The sequence below is a fragment of the Caretta caretta genome, chromosome 9, assembly GCF_965140235.1.
Source record: "Caretta caretta isolate rCarCar2 chromosome 9, rCarCar1.hap1, whole genome shotgun sequence".
NCBI classification, from domain to species: domain Eukaryota; kingdom Metazoa; phylum Chordata; order Testudines; family Cheloniidae; genus Caretta; species Caretta caretta.
In genome coordinates this window covers 6,039,885-6,062,775 of record NC_134214.1, presented here as the reverse complement: position 1 = coordinate 6,062,775, position 22,891 = coordinate 6,039,885, and the positions used below count along the sequence as shown (strand labels likewise).

Genomic DNA, 22,891 nt, shown 5'->3' with positions numbered 1-22,891 from the left:
GTGCCACAGAGAGTGGCTGTCCCTGAAGTCCTGTCTTCACCTATGCTATGCAGGCTAAACTCTATGTAGGAACTTCTGCAAAGGGGGCTCTTCCATGCTCCCCCCCCTCAATTCCACTAGGTTCTCATCCCCTCCAGCCATGTATCAATATTTATTTTTTAAAATCAGCAACTTGCTTTCTGACACTTGTAGTGCTAGTCAGGGTGCTGTACAGCCATTGGCCAATAAAAGCGAGGGCTTTTCTTATTTAAGCCTCAGCTGCTATGTGAACTCACCAGTCTGACTCTGCCAATATGCTGGCAAAACACAGTGAATTAGGGGTCAAGTGGCAGCCCCTGCTTTGAATTTCCTCACTGGTACCCATGATTATCATCACTTCTTAATCGGCTGAAAGGAGCATTTCAGAGTGATGCAAGGTGTTTCCTGAGTTTCCCACCCCTGCAGCTGTATCAATCTACCAGGTGGCAGGATGGAGAAAGACATGACTACAAGGCTCTCACCTAGCAATGTGTGGGCTGTAATCCCCAAAGGGGTACCGGGCCAAACCATTTATATTGTTTTTTTTTAATTATTTCCAAACTTCCCCTCCCTTTAGGACAGAAGGGAGAGCATATGATAGTTTGCTCATCACCCCAAAATCTTGGGGGAAGCTCTGAGTCTCTTCACATACCTTGTCTTTTCTTGTAATTAAGATTTGATCAAGGAGTTCGGTTGAGTACAATAATTAGTGTTGATGCCAGTGACTGAATCAGGATTGTCTTTTCTGTGTGTATAGCTTTAAAAGTTGACTTCAACTAGAGGAGCTCCTTATTTGTAATATTTCTCAGTACACCAGACAGTGGTTTCCTCTACATCTATAATAGAACATAAACCCTGGCAGAGCTTACTGGTTTGGCACCAACATTTGCTGAGTATATGGATATACGAGGAAGCATACAGGAGGAACAAAGACAACATTAGGCTTTAGAGAAACATTACATTCCAGCTTTAAGTTTTCTTAAAAGGCATTAATATCTTGAATTAATTATCTCCTGGATAGAAGTTGCTGATGGGGAGGAGGTGAAGCTATTAAATTCTGCCTTTGTATCAAAAGAAGTCAGTTTTTCCTACAAGAACCTTCAACTATTTTATTCTTCTTTTAAAATTGCTGGCATAATAATCTGTCACAGCTCTTTCACAGAGAATCTTTTGAACCGTATTGTCATCTTTGTGGCTGCACACTTTATATAAACCAGATGCAAAGGGACTCGTCTCATGTAGTTTAGACCCAAAATTTCTGAATATGAATATAAATATGAATATGAATAAAACACATTTTTAATTTAAAATATATCTCTACCACAACATTGTACTAGTGCACGTTAATCCAAAGGGAAACTATCTAAGGCATTTATAACAAGCAAAATTCAGTCAGAGGGACTTGTATTTTCCACTTCTTCCTTGGATTACTAGTTTCTGAGTATAAGAAAAAAAAAATTTTTTTTTACACTAACTTGATTTACTAGACTAATTTCACTGTCAGAGTTAAATGAAAAGAATAAACAAACATCATTAATGATGACAAGTAGAAATCAGAGTAGCAGCCGTGTTAGTCTGTATTCGCAAAAAGAAAAGGAGTACTAGTGGCACCTTAGAGACTAACTAATTTATTTGAGCATAAGCTTGTGAGCTATCGCTCACAAAAGCTTATGCTAAAATAAATTGGTTACTCTCTAAGGTGCCACTAGTACTGCTTTTCTTTTTGACAAGTAGGAAGTATTTTGACATTCTTTGTTTTAACAATCTAGGTCATATCAGTAACAGTTGTAAAGGCATTTTTTAAAATGTGATTTCTTTTGACAGTGTTCATTTAAGAGACAAAGCTGAAACAATCTTGGAACCGTTAGTGATTATCTTTGAGATCTCCTGGAGGATGGATGAGGTACAGAGGATTGGAGAAGGGCAAACATAGTGCCTGTCTTTAAAAAGGGGAACAAAGAGGACCTGGGGAATTATATAGTAGTCAGCCTAACGTTGATACCTGGAAAGATGCTGGAACAAATTATTAAATAATCTGTTTGTAAGCACCTAGAGAATAATAGGATAATAAATAATAGCCAAATGCCAAACCAACCTAATTTCATTCTTGGATAGGGTTACTGGCCTAGTGGATGGGGGTAAACAGTAGACATGACATACCTTGATTTTAGTAAGGCTTTTGACACATCCCACATGATATTCTCATAAGCATACTAGAGGAATATGGTCCAGAGCAGTGGTTCCCAAACTTTAACAACCTGTGAACCCCTTTCACTAAAATGTCAAGTCTCGCGAACCCCCTTCTAAAAATGAATATTTCCAGGGATTTTCTCCTTTACCTGAATATAAATTATAAAAGCATTGATCTTGCAAATATAAAATTTGTTTTTATGACACGCTTATTATACACTATTTATTATTATTTATCATTACAGTATTTTTATTACATTATGAAAACGGCAACACTCTTCCAAGATCTCACTTTCATAGCTTGTATCACTTGAATAAGTCTGTTATAAGACAAGGCTCCTAGGTTTCATCAAGGAGTATCAGATGTGAAACAGCAGGAAGGGATTTAAGAAGCCAACTCAGAGTTCCTCCTACACAAGCGTTCAGGTCTTGCGCAGTCCTGGCAAACAACGCACGGTACAACAAAGCTTAAACTTGTTCTTCATCGTAATTTTAAAAACAACACTAGCTGCCTATTTAATTTTAAAAACAGCAAAACATATCCACCTCCCTTTCCATTTCTTCTAAGGAGTCTTGATAAATCTCCTCAGTGTGATAGATATGCTTGCTTTGATCTGCTTAGCTCTTGGAAGTCCAGGGGCTCCAGGCTGCTGGCCCCGTACTGCCCAGGGTCCCTAGGGACAGCGCTGTCCACCATTATGGAATTTTTTCCCGAGAACCCCCTGTAACATTTCACGAACCCCAGTTTGGGAACCACTGGTCTAGAGCAGTAGTTCTCAAAGCCGGTCCGCCACTTGTTCAGGGAAAGCCCCTGACGGGACGGGCCAGTTTGTTTACCTGCCGTGTCCGCGGGTTCGGCCGATCACGGCTCCCACTGGCCGCTGTTTGCTGCTCTAGGCCAATGGGGTCTGCAGGAAGGGCGGCCAGCACGTCCCTTGTCCCGCACTGCTTTCTGCAGCCCCCATTGGCCTGGAGCGGTGAACCGTGGCCAGTGGAAGCCACAATCGGCCAAACCCGCAGATGCGGCAGGTAAACAAACCAGCCCGGCCTGCCAGGGACTTTCCCTGAAAAAGCAGCAGACTGGCTTTGAGAACCACTGGTCTAGAGGAAATTACTATAAGGTGACAAAAAGAAAAGGAGTACTTGTGGCACCTTAGAGACTAACCAATTTATTTGAGCATGAGCTTTCGTGAGCCACAGCTCACTTCATCAGATGTTTACCGTGGAAACTGCAGCAGACTTTATATACACACAGAAATCATGAAACAATACCTCCTCCCACCCCACTGTCCTGCTGGTAATAGCTTATCTAAAGTGATCAACAGGTGGGCAGAAAAGGAGTACTTGTGGCACCTTAGAGACTAACCAATTTATTTGAGCATGAGCTTTCGTGAGCCACAGCTCACTTCATCAGATGTTTACCGTGGAAACTGCAGCAGACTTTATATACACACAGAAATCATGAAACAATACCTCCTCATGATTTCTGTGTGTATATAAAGTCTGCTGCAGTTTCCACGGTAAACATCTGATGAAGTGAGCTGTGGCTCACGAAAGCTCATGCTCAAATAAATTGGTTAGTCTCTAAGGTGCCACAAGTACTCCTTTTCTTTTTGCGAATACAGACTAACACGGCTGTTCCTCTGAAACCTATAAGGTGACAGGTTTCAGAGTAACAGCCGTGTTAGTCTGTATTCGCAAAAAGAAAAGGAGTACTTGTGGCACCTTAGAGACTAACCAATTTATTTGAGCATGAGCTTTCGTGAGCTACAGCTCACTTCATCAGATGTATACCGTGGAAACTGCAGCAGACTTTATATACACACAGAGAATATGAAACAATACCTCCTCCCACCCCACTGTCCTGCTGGTAATAGCTTATCTAAAGTGATCATCAGGTGGGCCATTTCCAGCACAAATCCAGGTTTTCTCACCCTCCACCCCCCCACACAAATTCACTCTCCTGCTGGTGCTAGCCCATCCAAAGTGACAACTCTTTACATAATCAAGTCGGGCTATTTCCTGCATAAATCCAGGTTTTCTCACATCCCCCCCACCCCCATACACACACAAACTCACTCTCCTGCTGGCAATAGCTCATCTAAACTGACCACTCTCCAAGTTTAAATCCAAGTTAAACCAGAACATCTGGGGGGGGGGGTAGGAAAAAACAAGAGGAAACAGGCTACCTTGCATAATGACTTAGCCACTCCCAGTCTCTATTTAAGCCTAAATTAATAGTATCCAATTTGCAAATGAATTCCAATTCAGCAGTTTCTCGCTGGAGTCTGGATTTGAAGTTTTTTTGTTTTAAGATAGCGACCTTCATGTCCGTGATTGCGTGACCAGAGAGATTGAAGTGTTCTCCGACTGGTTTATGAATGTTATAATTCTTGACATCTGATTTGTGTCCATTTATTCTTTTACGTAGAGACTGTCCAGTTTGACCAATGTACATGGCAGAGGGGCATTGCTGGCACATGATGGCATATATCACATTGGTGGATGTGCAGGTGAACGAGCCTCTGATAGTGTGGCTGATGTTATTAGGCCCTGTGATGGTGTCCCCTGAATAGATATGTGGGCACAATTGGCAACGGGCTTTGTTGCAAGGATAAGTTCCTGGGTTAGTGGTTCTGTTGTGTGGTATGTGGTTGTTGGTGAGTATTTGGACACAAATCAGATGTCAAGAATTATAACATTCATAAACCAGTCGGAGAACACTTCAATCTCTCTGGTCACGCAATCACAGACATGAAGGTCGCTATCTTAAAACAAAAAAACTTCAAATCCAGACTCCAGCGAGAAACTGCTGAATTGGAATTCATTTGCAAATTGGATACTATTAATTTAGGCTTAAATAGAGACTGGGAGTGGCTAAGTCATTATGCAAGGTAGCCTGTTTCCTCTTGTTTTTTCCTACCCCCCCCCCCCAGATGTTCTGGTTTAACTTGGATTTAAACTTGGAGAGTGGTCAGTTTAGATGAGCTATTGCCAGCAGGAGAGTGAGTTTGTGTGTGTATGGGGGTGGGGGGGATGTGAGAAAACCTGGATTTATGCAGGAAATAGCCCGACTTGATTATGTAAAGAGTTGTCACTTTGGATGGGCTAGCACCAGCAGGAGAGTGAATTTGTGTGGGGGGGTGGAGGGTGAGAAAACCTGGATTTGTGCTGGAAATGGCCCACCTGATGATCACTTTAGATAAGCTATTACCAGCAGGACAGTGGGGTGGGAGGAGGTATTGTTTCATATTCTCTGTGTGTATATAAAGTCTGCTGCAGTTTCCACGGTATACATCTGATGAAGTGAGCTGTAGCTCACGAAAGCTCATGCTCAAATAAATTGGTTAGTCTCTAAGGTGCCACAAGTACTCCTTTACTATAAGGTGAGTGCACAACTGGTTCAAAGGCTGTGATCAAAGAGTAATCAATGGTTCACTGTCAAACTGGGAGGGCACATCTAGTGGAGTCCTAAAAGGGTCAGCCCTGGGTCTCTTACTAGTCAATATTTTCATTAATGACTTGGATAATGGAGTGGAGAGTGTGCTTATATAATTTGCAGATGACACCAAACTGTGAGGGGTTGCAAGTACTTTGGAGGACAGGATTAGAATTTAAAACTACCTTGACAAACCGGTGAATTGGTTTGAATCCAAGAAGCTGAAATTCAATAAAGACAAGTGCAAAGTACTTCGCTTTGGAAGGAAATATCAAATGCACAGATACAAAATGGGAAATTACTAGCTAGGCAGTAGTTCTGCAGAAAATAATCTGGGGGTTTTAGTGAATCACTAGTTGAATATGAGCCAACAATGTGCTGCACTTGCAAAAAAGGTTAATATAATTCTGGGATGTTGTGCTGAGACAGGTCCCCACCCCCATCAGCAAATAATTAAAGAGCTTCTCAGGGCACAATCTGCTTCAACCAAGTACACCTGTGAGGCTTGCAAAGCCTAGATATGGGTGGGTTCTTTAAAAAGGAAGATGCCAGGTCACTGTAGGGTGGATAATAATATATGGGGAAAAGGACTGCTGCCAGTAGAACAGAAACAAGCATTGGTGATGCCAGTTAAGAAACCAGGCAAGGTACATATAAGACCTGATGCTTATAAACCTATTGCTCGCACATCCCATGTGGGGTAAAAACATGGGGAAAAGTGTAAATGTAAGACTAGTGGAATACTTGGAGAAAAATGATATTCCTGTCTAACTGAGGTACAAAGTGGTTTCAGAAAAGGAAGATGCAGAGTTGACCATATCATGAGACTAGAAACTGCTTAAAAAAGCATAAGGACTTTGAACTTTGTGATAACAGTCTTCCTGGACATTGAATAAGCATTTGGCATACTAGAGGGAAGACGTCCTATATAAACTAGCCAAAATTGGAATAAAAGGGGAAATGGTTTGATGGATAAGGGAGGGCATTTTTTAGTTAAAATGGGAACAGCTTTATCAAAAACCTACAAGCTTACAAATGGAACTCCACAAAGGCGTATTTACAGCCTTGTTTTGTTTTCCCTTATGATAAATGACTTCCCAGAAAGCATGCAGATGTCTGTGCTATATAGACTAAGCATAATACACTTAAATTAGATGGGAAAAGACAAATGAGGTACTCCAAAGAATTTCTAAGTGGGGAAATGATCGGGGATTTAAATTCTTACTTGCAAAAATTAAGGGAATGCCTTTAACCAGAAAGAAAATTAGAGAAGTTTGGAACTTATTTCTTTACGGTGAAAAAATTCAGATCGTTCAAAAGGTTGTGGTCCTAGGAGTAGTGTTTGATAATAAATTAACTTGTACAGGTCACAGACAATATCATACAAAAGTGTAAAAGTAGGATGAACTTACTCAAAAGCGTAGCTGGAAACAAATGGGGTGCAGATAAAGAAGGTATTGATGATGATAATGATGTACAGAGCATTGATCAGATCAGTTTTAGACTATGGATGCCAAGCTTTAGGTTCAGTCTCAAAAACAACTCTTAGGCCAGATCTACACTAAAAAGTTAAGTTGACCCAGCTACATTGCTCAGCGGTGTGAAAAATCCACAAAGTAGTTAACCCTCAACCTAATCCTTGGTGTAGACAGTGCTAGGTTGACGGAAGACTTCTTCTGTCGACCTAGCTACAGTGTCTCGGGGAGGTGGATTAACTATTACAGTGATGGGAAAACCTCTCCTGTCTCTGTAGTAAGTGGCTACCCTGAAGCACTACAGCAGCACAGCTGAACAGCTATTCCCCCATTTGTGGATTTGGAACTGCATGAAAAAACACTTATGACCAATAACATTTCTGAATTTATTTATGAAAAATGGGACCAGCTTTGCAAAGTCTATACAGATGGATCAGAAGATGACAGCACGAGTAGAGTGGGAACAGCCTTCTGTGTTTCTAGTTTTGGAATCCAGAAATCTAAAAGACTGTTGAATTATGTGACCACACTGATGGCTGAACTAATAAGGATAATGTTGGCACTAACCTGGGTAAAAGATGTGCGACTGAACTGCACTTGAACCTGTCAGGCATTATGACAATCGGAATTTGGAAAGCAGAAATGACATAAGTGAAATAATGTTCCTAACTACAGAAATAATGCAAGCAGGTATCTGTGTAACAATAGCATGGATTCTGGTATATATCGGAATATCTGGACATGAGAGGGCTGACAAAGCAGCAAAACAAGCTCTGAAAAAATGAGGAGGTAGATATTAAGATACCTTTAAATAGACAAGAATTCAAAAGTGTGGTAACAAAGGAGCTTGCGAAGGAATGGAAAGAACTATGGACTAACGGGGAAAAAAAGGACTTAAGGTTTTAGAATGTATGATCAAAAATTGAAGATAATACCATGCTCCACAGTCATGTTAGGAAAAATGACATAGTCCTTTTTAAAGGGCTAACAGGTCATTGTGCCTTGAATAATAAGTTAAACGTATTAAAAAGAAATAAAGATGGGCTGTGTAATGTGTGCAAAGCCAAGGAACCTGTCGATAATGTTCTATGGCATGATCTCCAATATTTTTATGCACAAGATCGCTTTTTGAATTTAAGTGCAACCCAGGATCTACCCCATTCCTTCCCCGAAGCCCTGGCCTGCTCACTCCATTCCCCCCCCCCCCCCGTCACTCACTCTCCCCCACCGTCACTCACTTTCCCTGGGCTGTGGCAGGGAGTTGAGGTTCGGGAGAGGGTGCAGGCTCTGGGCTAGGGCCAAGGGGTTTGGAGTGTGAGAGGGGGCTCTGGGCTCAGCCTTGGGCAGGGGATTGGGGTACAGAAGGGGGTATGGGGTGCTGGCTCTAGGAGGGGGCTTAGGGCTGGGGTGCAGGCTCCCGCCAGGCGGCACTTATTTCAGGCGGCTCCCAGTCGGCGCCACAGCGGGGCTAAGGCAGGCTCCCTGCCTGCCCCGGCCCCACGCCACTCTCAGAAGTGACTAGCATGCATGCCCCTGAAGCTCTGTGTGCTGCTCCTGCCTGCAAACACCACGCCTGCAGCTCCCATCACGCAGTTCCCCGTTCCCAGCCAATGGGACTTGTTGGGGGCAATGCTTGCAGGCAGGAGCAGCGCACGGAGACCTCTGCCCCTCCCCTTCGGGACCTCGGGGGCGTGCTGACCTCTTCTGGGAGCAGCACATGGCCAGGGCAGACAGTGAGCCTGTCTTAGCCCTTATGCTGCCAGACTTTTAGTGGCCGGAGATCGCAATCGACTGGCAGAGGCTCCAGGATCGACCAGTCGATTGCGATCTACGGGATGGTGACCACTGTTGTATGGCATTGTGGAAAATATTCTATAGAAAGTAAGTTTCTGGATGAAAAATTGAGTCAGCCCAGAATCAAAGATTTTTCCCTACAGGGACTAGTGAGAATGTCAGGGAAATGCAATAGTGCAAAAAAGCCTTGCTGTAGAAGGATATTTAAAAAACCAAAACTTGGCTAAAAATGAATGAAGAAGGTGGTGGTCAGAGCTTCATATGAGGAGGCTGCTGTGTCAAAACACTAAAGACAAAGTGCAGGGTGGTACTTTGTAGAAGCAGGACTGCAACTCAGAGCTTCCTGGCAGCGGGGGTAACTGACTGGGGAAATGGGTTGGCTTCCCAGGTCCTCTCAGAAAGGAGAAGGGCTGGTACTTTCCTTTGACTTCCCAAAGGCCTAGGACGCTGGTTTTTGTGGGCTGTGGAAGCAAACAGACTTTTTGTTTGGATTCCTTTAGCTCCCCTCTCCCCTGCAATTTGCCTTGAACAGCACAGCTGGAGGCCTGAGCCTAGACTGAAAGGCAGGGGCAGTGCCCACCCTCTCCCCAAGGGGGTGCTAGAAAGGTATAGCCTACTACAAGTGTATAAACAGGAGCGTGCTAAGACATGAGAGAGAATTGTTTCACTCTTCTCGGCATTGGTAAGGCTTCAGCTAGAGTAGCGTGTCCAGTTCTGGGCACCACACTTTAGGAAAGATGTGGAAAAACTAGAGAGTCCAGAGGAGAGCAACAAAAATGCTTAAAAGTTTAGAAAACCTGACCTATGCAGAAAGGTTAAAAAAACTGGACGTTTAGCCTTGAGAAAAGATGACCAAAGGGGGACCTGATAAGTCTTCAACTACATTAGGAATTGTTATAAAGAGAACTGTGATCAATTGTTCTCCAAGTCCACTGAAAGTAGGATAAGAAGCCATCCACTTAATGAGCAGCAAGGGATATTTAGGTTACATATTAGGAACAACTTTCTAACTCTAAGGGAAGTTAAGCTCTGGAATAGGCTTCCAAGGAAGGTTGTGGAATACCCATCATTGGAGGTTTTTAAGAACATGTTGGACAAACACCTGTCAAGGATGGTCTAGATCAATGGTTCTCAAAATAGGGAAACTTGTTCAAGGAAAGCCCCTGGCGGGACACACTGGTTTGTTTACCTGCGGGAAGGGCAGCCAGCGCGTCCCTTGGCCTGTGCTGCTTTCTGCAGCCCCCATTGGCCTGGAACGGCGAACCATGGCCAGTGGGAGCCAAGATCGGCCGAACCTGCAGACGCAGCAGGTAAACAAACCGGCGTGGCCCGCTAGATGCTCTCTCTAAACAAGCGGCGCCCCTAGTTTGAGAACCACTGGTCTAGGTATTGTTGGTCCTGCGTCAATACTGGGAGATGGACTAAATGACCTCTTGAGGTCCCTTCTAGCCCTGCAGTTCTATGATTCTGTAGAGTCAAACTGAAGATGCCATCAGGGGCTAGTTAAACCTCCTGGAAAGGATTAATATCTTCAAGGAACATACTCCATGAAACAGAATGTCAAGAAACAGACAAATTAAAAATAGAGGGTCCTTTTACTGCACCCCACCTTTTGTGACGCTGAAAATGTGGTAGGCCTGAGCTAACAAATTATATTCATCTTCTGCCTATTTGAAACTAATTTCACATTCTAAAATTATTACAGTTTCTTCAAGACAGGAAGTTGCTGAAGAAAGTAACTCACTCTAACTCCAGTGCAGATACAGAGTATGGCTGAATCTAAACCTCTTTAGAATTCATAGAGCATAACAGTGCCTCAACCCTATTAATCACAGGTCTGATCCATTTCCAGAGTGTGCTTGCAGACTGGGATTATAATGTTCTGCAGACTTTGAGTGTTTGTTCAAGAGATTTTAAACATGGCCCAAGTCCAACAGCAGACAGAGAAGGACTAGTGGAGACTTCTATTATTAGACTTTATTGTAATACCCAGAAGGCCCAATCAGAATCAGGGTCCTATTGTGCTAGGTTGCTGTACAAACAATCTCTTTTGTGTGTGCGCGCATGCATGGTGGGGGTTTGTGGGGGTGGGAAAGAGGGTTGTAACATGGACCAGAAGCTTCTATTCAAATACCAAATAATAATTCTGGAAACTTACTTAGCAAAAATAAAGTTTGCATAAGATCTTGACTGGCATTTGTTCCTTTTTCTTTAAAAATAACCTGCACAAATTAATAGTTTAAATTCTATGAGAATCTCAGCACAATCATGTTTATTTTGCCTTTTAAAAAACCCACTGGCTGCAAAAAGCTAAATCTAAGACACATTCCTCCTGTTTTATTGTTAAAAGGGATAGCGTGATTAAAAATCCTGTGTATGTACAATAAAAATGTCTTTACCTATGTTACAGTTTAGATGACAAAGTCAAAACTGAAATCGCTACTTTTCAAGCTACTAACATACTTTTCTCACTGTTTATGGTGATGTTTACTTATGTATTTTGCTCAGCTTGGACAAAGAAAATAGGCTGGTCAATTTCCATTTAGCTTCAGTGTAGTCTAATGCTGTGTTGTTTGATTTGCAAACGTGGCATGGGAATGCTGATTTGTATATGAACATACTTTTTCCATTTGAATTGAAATAAACTTGTTCAAGATTTCAAAAATAGGAGGTGAAAGTTAATTTCCTCAGTCCATACGTAGGCTCTTGCCCTGATTTTCAAAAAGTGCTGAGCTCCCAGCAGCTTGTACTGAGGTCAATGGGATGAACCAAAAATATTCCAGGTAATGATGAGGAACAGTTTAAAGCATAAGTTGGCAAAAGTGCAGCCTATAGAGTTCAACATAGCTAGCAGGCACCTTCATTTTGAATATGGATGGGGAGTCTACAAATCTCAGCACTAAATGCTCCAATCTGAGCTGGGGGGGGCCAGGCCACTTGACCCAATTTGGAGCATTGCGCTGTAGGATTCAGGCTGCCCAAACATAACTAAGATGAGGGTGGCTGTGAAACTATTTTGTTAATGTGAGTTAAGGCTCCCACTATGTTCAAATGCAGCCCTTAGGGGAGCATGATTTCTGGGGTAATGAGTGCAGGATAGGCTATACAAAAAATAGAAAAGAGATGAAAGGCTGCAGATTTAAGGCTATTTCAGTATCTACTATTACTTAAACTGCTGTTACGAACTCCACGCTGTCTCTCATTGTCGTCACATGCTGTGCTTGTTCCTTTTAGCAAGAACATGGCAAATAAAAAGATGGAAATATTCTCCCCTCTGGAAGCTGTGCAAATCTGTGCTGTGCTGGAGGACTGTCTTGATCAGCTTGCTATTCTTGGATATATTATGCCAGTTTCCTATGAGGGCAGGACAGACATCAGCAATGTAGGTGCCTCAATTTTTTTAAATGCTCTGATTTTCCTTCCTGTCTTTATGCTACAACTTCTTACCTTCTTTTGACTCCTCTTAAAAATAAATGTTGATATATTTTCATTGTAAAGTGCCCCACAGCCCGTGAGAGAAGGAACATTCTGTTTGCCAGAAGCTGGGAAAGGACGACAGGGAATGGATCACTTGATGACTACCTGTTCTGTTCATTGCCTCTGGGGCACCTGGCACTGGCCACTGTCAGAAGACAGGATACTGGGCTAGATGGACCTTTGGTCTGACCCAGTATGGCTGTTATTATAAATGCATCATCTTGTTGTTCAGCTGTAGACTGATTTTAATACTTATATTTCAGTAGCACGCAGAGGCCCTAATAAGGATTGGGGTCCCATTCAGCTAGGCACTGCACGAACATAAACAAAAACATGATTCCTATGCCAAAGAACTTACAATCTAAGATAAAAGTCAAGATGCAAAGGAGTAGGGAAAGGAAAACGATCAAGCATAGCTAAGTTGTATATACCTATATGCATTCTCTTTTTAAAAAGCAAAGAAGAACAGGATTTTCAAAAACACTCAGTTCTGATGTAATTCTGCTCCCATAGAAGTCACTAATGAAACTCCCATTGACTTTAGGGGGAACAGAGTTGGGCCAACACTGAACATTTTTGAAAATTCCACCCTAGATCTATAACTAACCAACTGCCCCTCAGTCTAGAGTCATTAACTGGCTGATTTCATATTAGGCATCACAGCATAAGTGGGTCTTGAGGGGAGATTTGAAAGAGAGGGCAGCTCAGAGGGGTGTTCCATGCATTAGAGGCAACCTAGTGGAAGTGCTGAGATGTTTTTGGAGAAGGAGGCAGTTGCAGGGGATGGTAGAGTGGCGAATGAGGTGATAGGACACAAGAGTGGGCCTAACCACCTTGAGAGGCAAATAGTTTTCATATCTGCTATCACCTCAAGAATCTGAACATTTACTGAAGGCAGCAGCCAATTTCCAGGCTGAGCAGTTATGAAACTTTTCCTTATGAGTAAGGAACTCAAAATAATTGAAGCATTATGACTGAGGTGGCATAAACTACTGGAACTTAGTTTATCTGGTCTAATGCTGCTTCATTTTATTCTACTCACTATGCCTAAAGTATCAGCAGAGAAAGAAAGAGGAAGAGTAAAGTAAAATTTAATTTTGTATAGCAGTCCTTTGTCTCTTATCTGTTTTCAAGAACAAGAAGTCTATTATATGGTGACAGAGAATACTCAGGTTTCAGAGTAGCAGCCGTGTTAGTCTGTATCCGCAAAAAGAAAAGGAGGACTTGTGGCACCTTAGAGACTACCATATTTATTTGAGCATAAGCTTTCGTGAGCTACAGCTCACTTCATCGGATGCATTGAAGGAGCTGTAGCTCATGAAAGCTTATGCTCAAATAAATTTGTTAGTCTCTAAGGTGCCACAGGTCCTCCTTTTCTTTTTAGAGAATACTCAGAATCTGAAGTGTGTACTAGATTCAGAGCCTGACTAATGCTTAAGCCATACAGTAGAGGGCACTCCTTCCCTGAAAAGAGATCTATGGACTAGATCCACCTGTTCCCAGATATGAATTCTCATTCACTGAATAGCGTGAGGAAAGCTTCTGATGTATTAGCAGTGAACGCCCACAGAGAAAACACATTCCTAAGGATTCTAGGGGGTTTTCTCCTCCTGACACACACGTTCAGTTTGTGATTGTGTCAATGAAAGTCACGCCCAATATAGAGAACAGCGATGTGCTAATTCCATTGCTCTGTGATTTTGTCACTGTATCCCATCCTCTATTTTTCAGTTGTAAATTGTCAGTTTCATTTCAAGGGACCCTATCTTCTGCCTAGCACTTAGGCATGCTATTGCAGCTGTAGAAGTCAATCATAGTTATGACATTTTATATAACACTAATCACAGTGTCAGCTGATAATTCATTAACTTTCTCAGTCAATGACTAGGGCGCACTGCTCCATTTCATGTGTCCCCCCAGACGAATGGAGTGTTTCCATTTGCTGAATTTAGTGCAGTTGCCTCCTACACTGTGCCACAAAAATAAACTTCTAGCTGACTGAACAAAAGGCACCTCATGCACTTTACAAATTCTCCATCCTTTAGTAATTGAACTATCCCAGGGATTTTAAGGTACCTGTCAAAGTGCCTGTAGATACTACATTACATTAAAGCAGTTTCTTTGCCACACTCAGGTTTTTCTGGAGTTCAGTCACTTAAGAGATTGAGATTCAAGCTATTTTAATATTGTTAATTTAAAGTAATTTTTTTTATTTGCACCTGTCTGTATACATTTAGTGTATACAATTTATATACCTATTCACACAAATACACATACACACCTCAGCTGGTTAACTGCCCTAACTCAATGGAGCTATGATAATTTACATCAGCAGGGGATCTCTGTTTGTTTTCCAACTCACACCTTAGGCTGCCCTAAAATATCCAAAATGTTTCCATATAGCTTGTTACGAAGGTAGCGGCCAATATTTTGAATTTCCCCTCCTGATTCTTGTTGTATTTACTCCACCACACAAAACCGCTAAACAAACACATTCACCCAGCACTTACACTTCTATTAAGAAGGCAGCACAACGCACAGTGATTGATATAGAAATAAGGCAGGCAGGCAAGCTCTAGGTGATGCTGGTGGCAATTAAATGAGAAATAGACGACAGGGTGACCCTTCCTCTCTCCTCAGTCTTCACCTTGGTCCTTGTCCTGCACCAGCCTTTGCACATGCTTAATTTTACACACTTTGAATAGTCCCATTGACCTCAATGGGCCTATGCTCCTGTGCTTAAAGTTAAGGAGGGATAAAGGTCTTTGCAAAATCAAGCATACATTATAACTAAGTAAAGATTGCATTATTTTGGATATCAGACTCCCGTCTCTTTGGTGTGTAATTTAATACACTCTATCAATGGCTGTAGGCATGATTCTAATCTAGTTTACTGTTTAATCAACTTTTTCCTCTTCTGTTACATAACATTGCAGAGTTTTTCATTTCTCTTCTGTCCCTTATGCACATAAATCTCTTTTGTTCCCTTGTAGATTGATGCCCAAGAAATTAGTGAAATCACCAAGAGCCAGAAGGAGTTGGGGGTTAAGTTTGAACAGCTCATGTCAGCAAAGTCAGAGAACAGGCCAACAGTTCCCTCTGAGTCACTGAAGTTCACAGAACTGGGGCAGCAGCTGCAGGAGACAAGTGGAGATCTAAAAAGGGCCAATCATCTTTTTAGTAGGGCTGCAAAACAGAGTGCTGTGTCCTCCGATAACCTCAGAAAAGTTCAAGCTGATAGGTGAGTGATCAGAGAGGACTGTGGCTTTTAATGAGAGGTGGCAGATGACAGACCTGAAGACTGTGAAGTCCTTCATTTCTCTCCAGAACAGATAGCAGCAGTATACGCTTCCCTTCTCCTCCTTGCTAATGTACTTCAACCCTAACCTGGAGGGAATAGGGAGTTTAGTCTTCAAGACCCTGGCTTCTGCTTAGACTGACAGCAAGGAGGCCATTTACTGTGGTTTGGGAACTAGGATACCTATCCATCAGGGAATGGACTGACACTACCAACTAATTTCTCAAAGGTTTGCAAAGTATGGCCTAGCGTTAATGACTTTTGGTCACTTTAATAGAATCCAAACTGATGACCTTTCAATAATTCATCCCTGGAGCCATCCAGTACTGGTGTTTGAATGTTTGGAATCAAGGTTTCTCTAGCAAATATTAGTTTATTAGTGAAATTAGTTTAACAGGCTGAGCATTGTCTCTTGAGCTCAGTCAATTAATGTCTCGTCTGATGTCACTGTAGCACTGTTACTACTGTGCACTCGATCCTGCTTTACAGAACAGCTAATGAACACCAAGGCCAAGATTTTCTTAAAAAAGGGAAGATGATAATAGCCCATATTTTAGGCTCCTAAGTAGATGGCTTGATTTGAAAGAGTGCTGAGCACATAGCAGCTCATTGATTTAAGGAGTCTAACATTAGGTGCATATATTAGAAAATCTTGGCCTGTATAATTAAGCAGCAAAGTCAAATGAATGAGTTCAAGGAAATTCAATGCAAAAAAATTCCCAAATGAATGCAAAATTGCCACTGAGAATGTAATCACATATTCATCAGGAAATTCTACATGCTGGTAAATTGTAAGCTCTTCAGGGCAGGGACCATGTTTGTGTAAATTTCTGTACAGCACCTAGCACAATGGGTTTCCATCTTGAGTGGGGCCTCTTAGTGCTACTGTAATATAAAAGTTAAATGATAACTCAACCACACTGTATGTTCTTAAGGCATAAACGTAACTCCTCCACCATTCTACACAATATTCCAGATGCACAAGTGGGAGTTATAGTGGGAAACCTAACTCTGTCTACACCAAAGGTTTTGCTGGCATGGGTAAGGGGAGTGATTTTTTTCGCACTCCTAGCCATTATAGCTATGCCAGCAAAACTTTGTAGTGTCGACGAAAAGCCTTGGATTTGGTGTAAGAACCTGAACAGAAGAGAAGCAGGACATTACGTTACTGTAACTTTTTTAGCAGTGAACAATAACAGGGTCTGTATGTTTGAGCCAGGGATTGAATTGCCAGAAAATAACATCTTTGTCTAAGCTGCTGTTGTGTTCCTCGTTCTTGTCGGCAGGCAGTATGCGAGCGATGTGATTGCAGACACTTTGCAGGAAATGCAGACTTCAGGAACGTTTCAGAGCCTGTTGCAAGCTGTGCAGAGAGAAGAGGAGAAGAAGTTTAACTTCTACACCACCATCATCAGGTTAGGGTTGTGTTAGGCATTTTCCCAGCTTCAATCACCACTGCTCCCGAGTACATGTTCTCATTTACAGTATACAAGAGAACACAGCTTTTTCCATCTGAGCATTGCTGTGTACTTCATAAACATTTACTACATTATATTTAGGGAGAGAAGTCACTTCTGGGCCTACTGCCCTGTCTACAGTGAGAATGCCCCCTCCTGCCCATGTCCTGCCACCAGAATGCTACTGACATGCCCCCTGCCTCCTCTTATGCTACTGGGGACTGGGAGCACAGAGATGGCAGAGCTGCCTCCATCAGCAGAGAGTTACCTTAGACAAGGAATTGGCACACAAAATTGCAAGCCCATTAGCAAGAACTTATAATGAATCTGTAAACTCAGGGGTTGTACCGTATGATTGGAGAATTGCTAACATAGTTCCTATTTTTAAGAAAGGAAAAAAACGTGATCCGGGTAACTACAGGCCTGTTAGTTTCAAATCTGTGGTATGCAAGGTTGTGGAAAAAATTTTGAAGGAGAAAGTAGTTAAGGACATTGAAGTCAATGATAAATGGGACAAAATACAACATGGTTTTACAAAAGGTAGATCGGGCCAAACCAACCTGATCTCCTTCTTTGAGAAAGTAACAGATTTTTTAGACAAAGGAAACGCAGTGGATCTAATTTACCTAGATTTCAGTAAGGCGTTTGATACCGTGCCACATGGGGAATTATTAGTTAAATTGGAAAAGATGGGGATCAATATGAAAATTGAAAGGTGGATAAGGAATCGGTTAACAGGGAGACTACAGCAGGTCCTACTGAAAGGTGAACTGTCAGGTTGGAGGGAGGTTACCAGTAGGGTTCCTCAGGGATCAGTTTTGGGACCAATCTTATTTAATCTTTTCATTACTGACCTTGGCACAAAAAGGGGAGTGTGCTAATAAAGTTTGCAAATGATACAAAGCTGGGAGGTTTTGCCAATTTAGAGAAGGACCGGGAAATCATACAGGAAGATTTGGATGACCTTGTAAACTGGAGTAATAGTAATAGGATGAAATTTAATAGTGAGAAGTGTAAGGTTATGCATTTAGGGATTAATAACAAGAATTTTAGTTATAAACTGGGGATGCATCAATTAGAAGTAACAGATGAGGAGAAGGACCTTGGAGTATTGGTTGATCATAGGATGACTATGAGCCGCCAATTTGATATGGCTGTGAAAAAAGCTAATGCAGTCTTGGGATGCATCAGGAGAGGTATTTCCAGTAGGGATGAGGAGGTTTTAGTACCGTTATACAAGGCACTGGTGAGACCTCACCTGGAATACCGTGTGCAGTTCTGGTCTCCCATGTTTAAGAAGGATGAATTCAAACTGGAACAGGTACAGAGAAGGGCTACTAGGATGATCCGAGGAATGGAAAACCTGTCTTATGAAAGGAGACTCAAGGAGCTTGGCTTGTTTAGCCTAACTAAAAGAAGGTTGAGGGGAGATATGATTTTGCTCTCTATAAATATATCAGAGGGATAAATACCGGAGAGGAAGAGGAATTATTTAAGCTCAGTACCAATGTGGACACAAGAACAAATGGATATAAACTGGTCATTGGGAAGTTTAGACTTGAAATTAGACAAAGGTTTCTAACCATCAGAGGAGTGAAGTTTTGGAATAGCCTTCCAAGGGAAGCAGTGGGGGCAAAAGATCTATCTGTCTTTAAGATTAAACTCGATAAGTTTATGGAGGAGATGGTATGATGGGATAACATGATTTTGGCAATTAATTGATCTTTAAATATTCATGGTAAATAGGCCCAATGGCCTGTGATGGGATGTTAGATGGGGTGGGATCTGAGTTACTACAGAAAATTCTTTCCTGGGTATCTGGCTGGTGAATCTTGCCCACATGCTCAGGGTTTAGCTGATCCCCATATTTGGGGTCAGGAAGGAATTTTCCTCCAGGGCAGACAGGAAGAGGCCCTGGAGGTTTTTCGCCTTCCTCTGTAGCATGGGGCACGGGTCACTTGCTGGAGGATTCTCTGCTCCTTGAAGTCTTTAAACCACAATTTGAGGACTTCAGTAGCTCAGACATAGGTGAGAGGTTTTTCGCAGGAGTGGGTGGATGGGGTTCTGTGGCCTGCATTGTGCAGGAGGTCGGACTACATGATCATAATGGTCCCTTCTGACCTTGGTATCTATGAATAAGTGTAATCCACTGGTGAGTGTGTTACAGGTTCCCCTCTGTAGTGATCTTCAGCAAATAGGAGTCTGTTACAGCCCCAAGTACAGAGCTTTAGCTCAAGCTGTAGGTCGTGCTTTTTGGCTCTGGAGGTCCTCAGTTCAATCCCACGTGTATCAGCCAAGCTGGCAGCTCTCACTTGATGGGAATTCACCACCAGCATTTTCCACTGTTTTAAGGCCACTTTGCTCTGTGTAGCAAACAGGAGGCAATGCTGCGATTTGCATGGGTGAAGCTTACCTTGATTTCAAGCAAATGTAAGCACCAGTCGTGCACACCGTGGCTTTAAGCAGCTACAGTGGTGGTCACCAACAGCTGTGATCAAGGCAAATCCCCAGTGCAGAAGAGGCCTACGTGTGAAGTGTCTAATTTCCTCAAATGGATACTTGCTGCATACAACAGTTGTCCCCTATCTAAAACTAGAGGGATCTATTCTGCTTCCCCATGCAGTGGGCAGAAGAAAAATGAGTGGTGATTGTCTGTGGAATAACCATCAGATATTTCAAGCAGAAAATGGACAAATTACTACACCTGAAAATGGCATCTCAGTTTATTCTCCACCCATTAGACGTGTCTAATCAGTGCTAAGGGTTCACCTTCCTTTGCGCTTTTTTGGAGTGAGCCCTATATGTCTTCCAGTAGAACATGGCTTCTGGTTTTTGGTTTTGTCCAATCGATAAAAACATCCCAACACCAATAAACCCCAGAAATGGTTACATGTATCTAAGGGTTTGTCTAAACCCTTAGTAATGTGGACTAAAGAGGTGTGATTTCTAAAGCGCACCAATAAGTTGTGGATTAATCGGTCTGTGTAGACACTAAGGGTTCCTTAGTGCGCTTTAAGGTAGTGCTGTTTGAAACAGTACTATATTAAAGAGGACTAGGGAATGTTACAAAGAGATTATTTATTACAGTATATACAAAAGCCCTGAACCCCCCGGATTTCTGGACATCTACAGAGAAATCTAAGTTTGATTTTTAACTGTCAACGTGTGCGTCTAAAAGTAGTCTTATGGAATGTATGTTGGAGTGTAAGCTCTTCAGGGCAGGGACTTGCCAAATTGCTTAATGAATAAAGTGCCATATGCACCCATGGCCCTGTATGGATATTAGATTATAAGCATAAAACCTTAGGAAAAAATCGGAGTGACAAGAGCCACGGTAACACAAGCTGGAAAGCTACCGGCTATACATGTTAAGGCACAGATTCTGTTTTTTTCTTCTTTTGTGAAGGGAAAGTGGGAAGCTTGTGCAAATAAAAAAAAATTCAAATTGCCCATCAATAACAGAATGTATGCCTGCACCAAAGATGACCGTGATTTTGTTTTAAAATGTAAACATCTTTGTCAATTTTGGTGTCCATACATCTCCCCTTACTGATTTGAGAATTTGAACAGGTTTGTTTTTTAAAATATACTTTTCAGTTCACCCTTAACAAAAATAGTCTTATAGAAAAACTGAAGCCCGTGTAATCTGGAAATGGGCAGTGATTAGGGACATGACCCTACATTGAAATTTGTGGGATTTTAGTATAAAAGCTGTCCCCAAATAGTAAGATTCTTTCCTCCATCCTCTCAACCAAATAAATCAAGTCTTTGTGGAATCTGTACAGGCTTCTGTTGGAAGAATTCTACATTTCTTGCTTCATTCTCCCAATCAGTCCCACCTGTCTGGCTCAGCAGTGGTACGTGAGCTATGCATACATCACTGCACTGTGGATTTATTTACCATGTCATCAGCTCTACAATCACATCCCAGTTTGACTTTCAGATACATAGCCTCCCTGAAGCTTAAAATGGACAGAAAATTGCCTATTTGCCAACCAACCAAGGAAAGATGGCTCACCCTATGGTACTGCAAAGTCCTGGGGAGCTTTCCAACCTACAAGCTCTCAGGGCAAGCAGGAGGAGCAGGGCTGTGTTTTGTAAGCTGCAACACTGCATCAGAAGGGAGGAAGTTCCCTTCCTGGGGAAAGCTAACTCTACTTTCTCATTCTGTGTTCAAGGAATGTAGGTTTTCCCTCTTGCTTTTTCCTCTAGGGAGGAGGAAGGAAGGAAGGAGATAAAGTCCCTCCAGAAACAGCTACAAGATGTCAAGAAAGAAAAGGATTTAGAACTTCAGGTAAGAATATTTGAGATGGGCAGCATGCTAAAGAGGAAATGTTTTACTGAGCATGCCCAGACTGGGACCTCTCCTTCCTAGGAGGTTCACAGTCTCCGATGAAAGGGTGTGAGCACACATGTAACATTCTCTCATTTGGGGGCAGGCAGGAAAAATATAAAGAAAACAAGAGCGAGTATAGCTACATCACCAGTGTTCTGGGTGTTGAATGATCGTTAATTACTGTTAAAGCACCAATCAGTGCTGTAGAGCTATAATAGTCTCTTCCTCAGGAAGTTTACAATCTAAGAGAGACACAGATCAGATCTGAATGCAGTGGGAAACCCAGAGGATGGTGTTAATTGGGATCGGGATGGCATAATAATCACAGGGATTGGTATTTGAAGGCCTAGTAGAATAAGTAGGTTCTAAGGAAGGAGTTAATGAAGATGGTGGGGACATAATATTCTGTGATAAAGGGTTGATCCAGGCATAAGGGAGAAAGCATGAAGAGGAGAGAGTGAGAAGGAAATGAAGGGAGTGATGCTGCTGCACACTGATGGAGTGAGGGGTGTGCGAAAAGAAACCAGCAGAGATAGAGGCAGAGCCATGCAGGGCCTTGAAGGCAAGGACAAGAATCTGACACTGTGAGGAGGAGGTAGCAGAGAATCTGTATAAAAGAGTGATCTGGTTGAGTGGCAAATGAGGGTCATTTTATCGACAGTATTCTTGATGGACTAGAGGTGAGCGAGATGGAAAACAGGGAGTCCAGAGGGGAGGACTTAGCAGTAGTTGATCCAGGAGATTACTTGGGTGTGGAAGAACATTTGAAGTTGAAGGCGCATTGAGGAAGGGCTTCTTTTTATAAAAGTTGAAGAGGAAGAAGCAGCAGGACTTGGTGAGAGCCTAGATGCGCATGGAAGAGCAAGAGCCACTGAAAAATGCCCCCATGGTTGCAAGTCTGACAAGGATGGTATTGGTATAGGAGAAGAGAAGGTTTGGGAGGAAAGACGAGGAGCTCAGATATAACTGTGTACAGTATGGGGAAACAGCAGAAACTTCAAACGTGATATCAATGAGACAGGAAGAAATGTTGAAGTGAAAAGTAGATTTGAGAGTCATCAACATAGAGGTGCTAGAAGAGACAAATGGGGGCAGATGAAATAAATAAGTGTAGGAGGAAGAAAAGGAGGCGACAAAAAGAACCCAGGTGAACCTTGTAGAAAGGAGGAACCACTGAAGGCAATATTGAAGGAACAAATGGTTACAAGGTAGGTAGTGAACCAAGGAAGGACAGACACAGGAGGTCAAAGGTTTTCCAGGAGAAATGGAGAGTGAGGATTACTTTTCTAGAGGATTTCAGTGTCTTCAGTTTGGCACTACGTCTAAAGGAATCTGAGGTCAGAGACTAGTCTGCAAAAGATAGATATTTCTAGATATAGAATTTTTATAGAATAGATATTTCTTTTC

General features: G+C 42.2%; 1 protein-coding gene across 4 annotated transcripts in view; it reads left to right on the top strand.

The window, feature by feature from the left end:
* DRC9 (dynein regulatory complex subunit 9) overlaps nucleotides 1-22,891 on the top strand; it is a 38,558-nt gene that overhangs the window by 2,094 nt on the left and 13,573 nt on the right. For 3 of the 4 annotated variants that reach the window (XM_048864676.2, XM_048864674.2, XM_048864677.2), the window contains exons 2-5: nucleotides 12,151-12,298; nucleotides 15,387-15,634; nucleotides 16,978-17,106; nucleotides 21,361-21,442. In XM_048864676.2, coding sequence (XP_048720633.1) covers nucleotides 12,151-12,298; nucleotides 15,387-15,634; nucleotides 16,978-17,106; nucleotides 21,361-21,442 — 607 coding nt within the window. Of the gene's footprint in view, nucleotides 1-11,540; nucleotides 11,700-12,150; nucleotides 12,299-15,386; nucleotides 15,635-16,977; nucleotides 17,107-21,360; nucleotides 21,443-22,891 lie in introns of those variants that run through there. The other variant, XM_048864675.2, reaches the window with a different exon arrangement.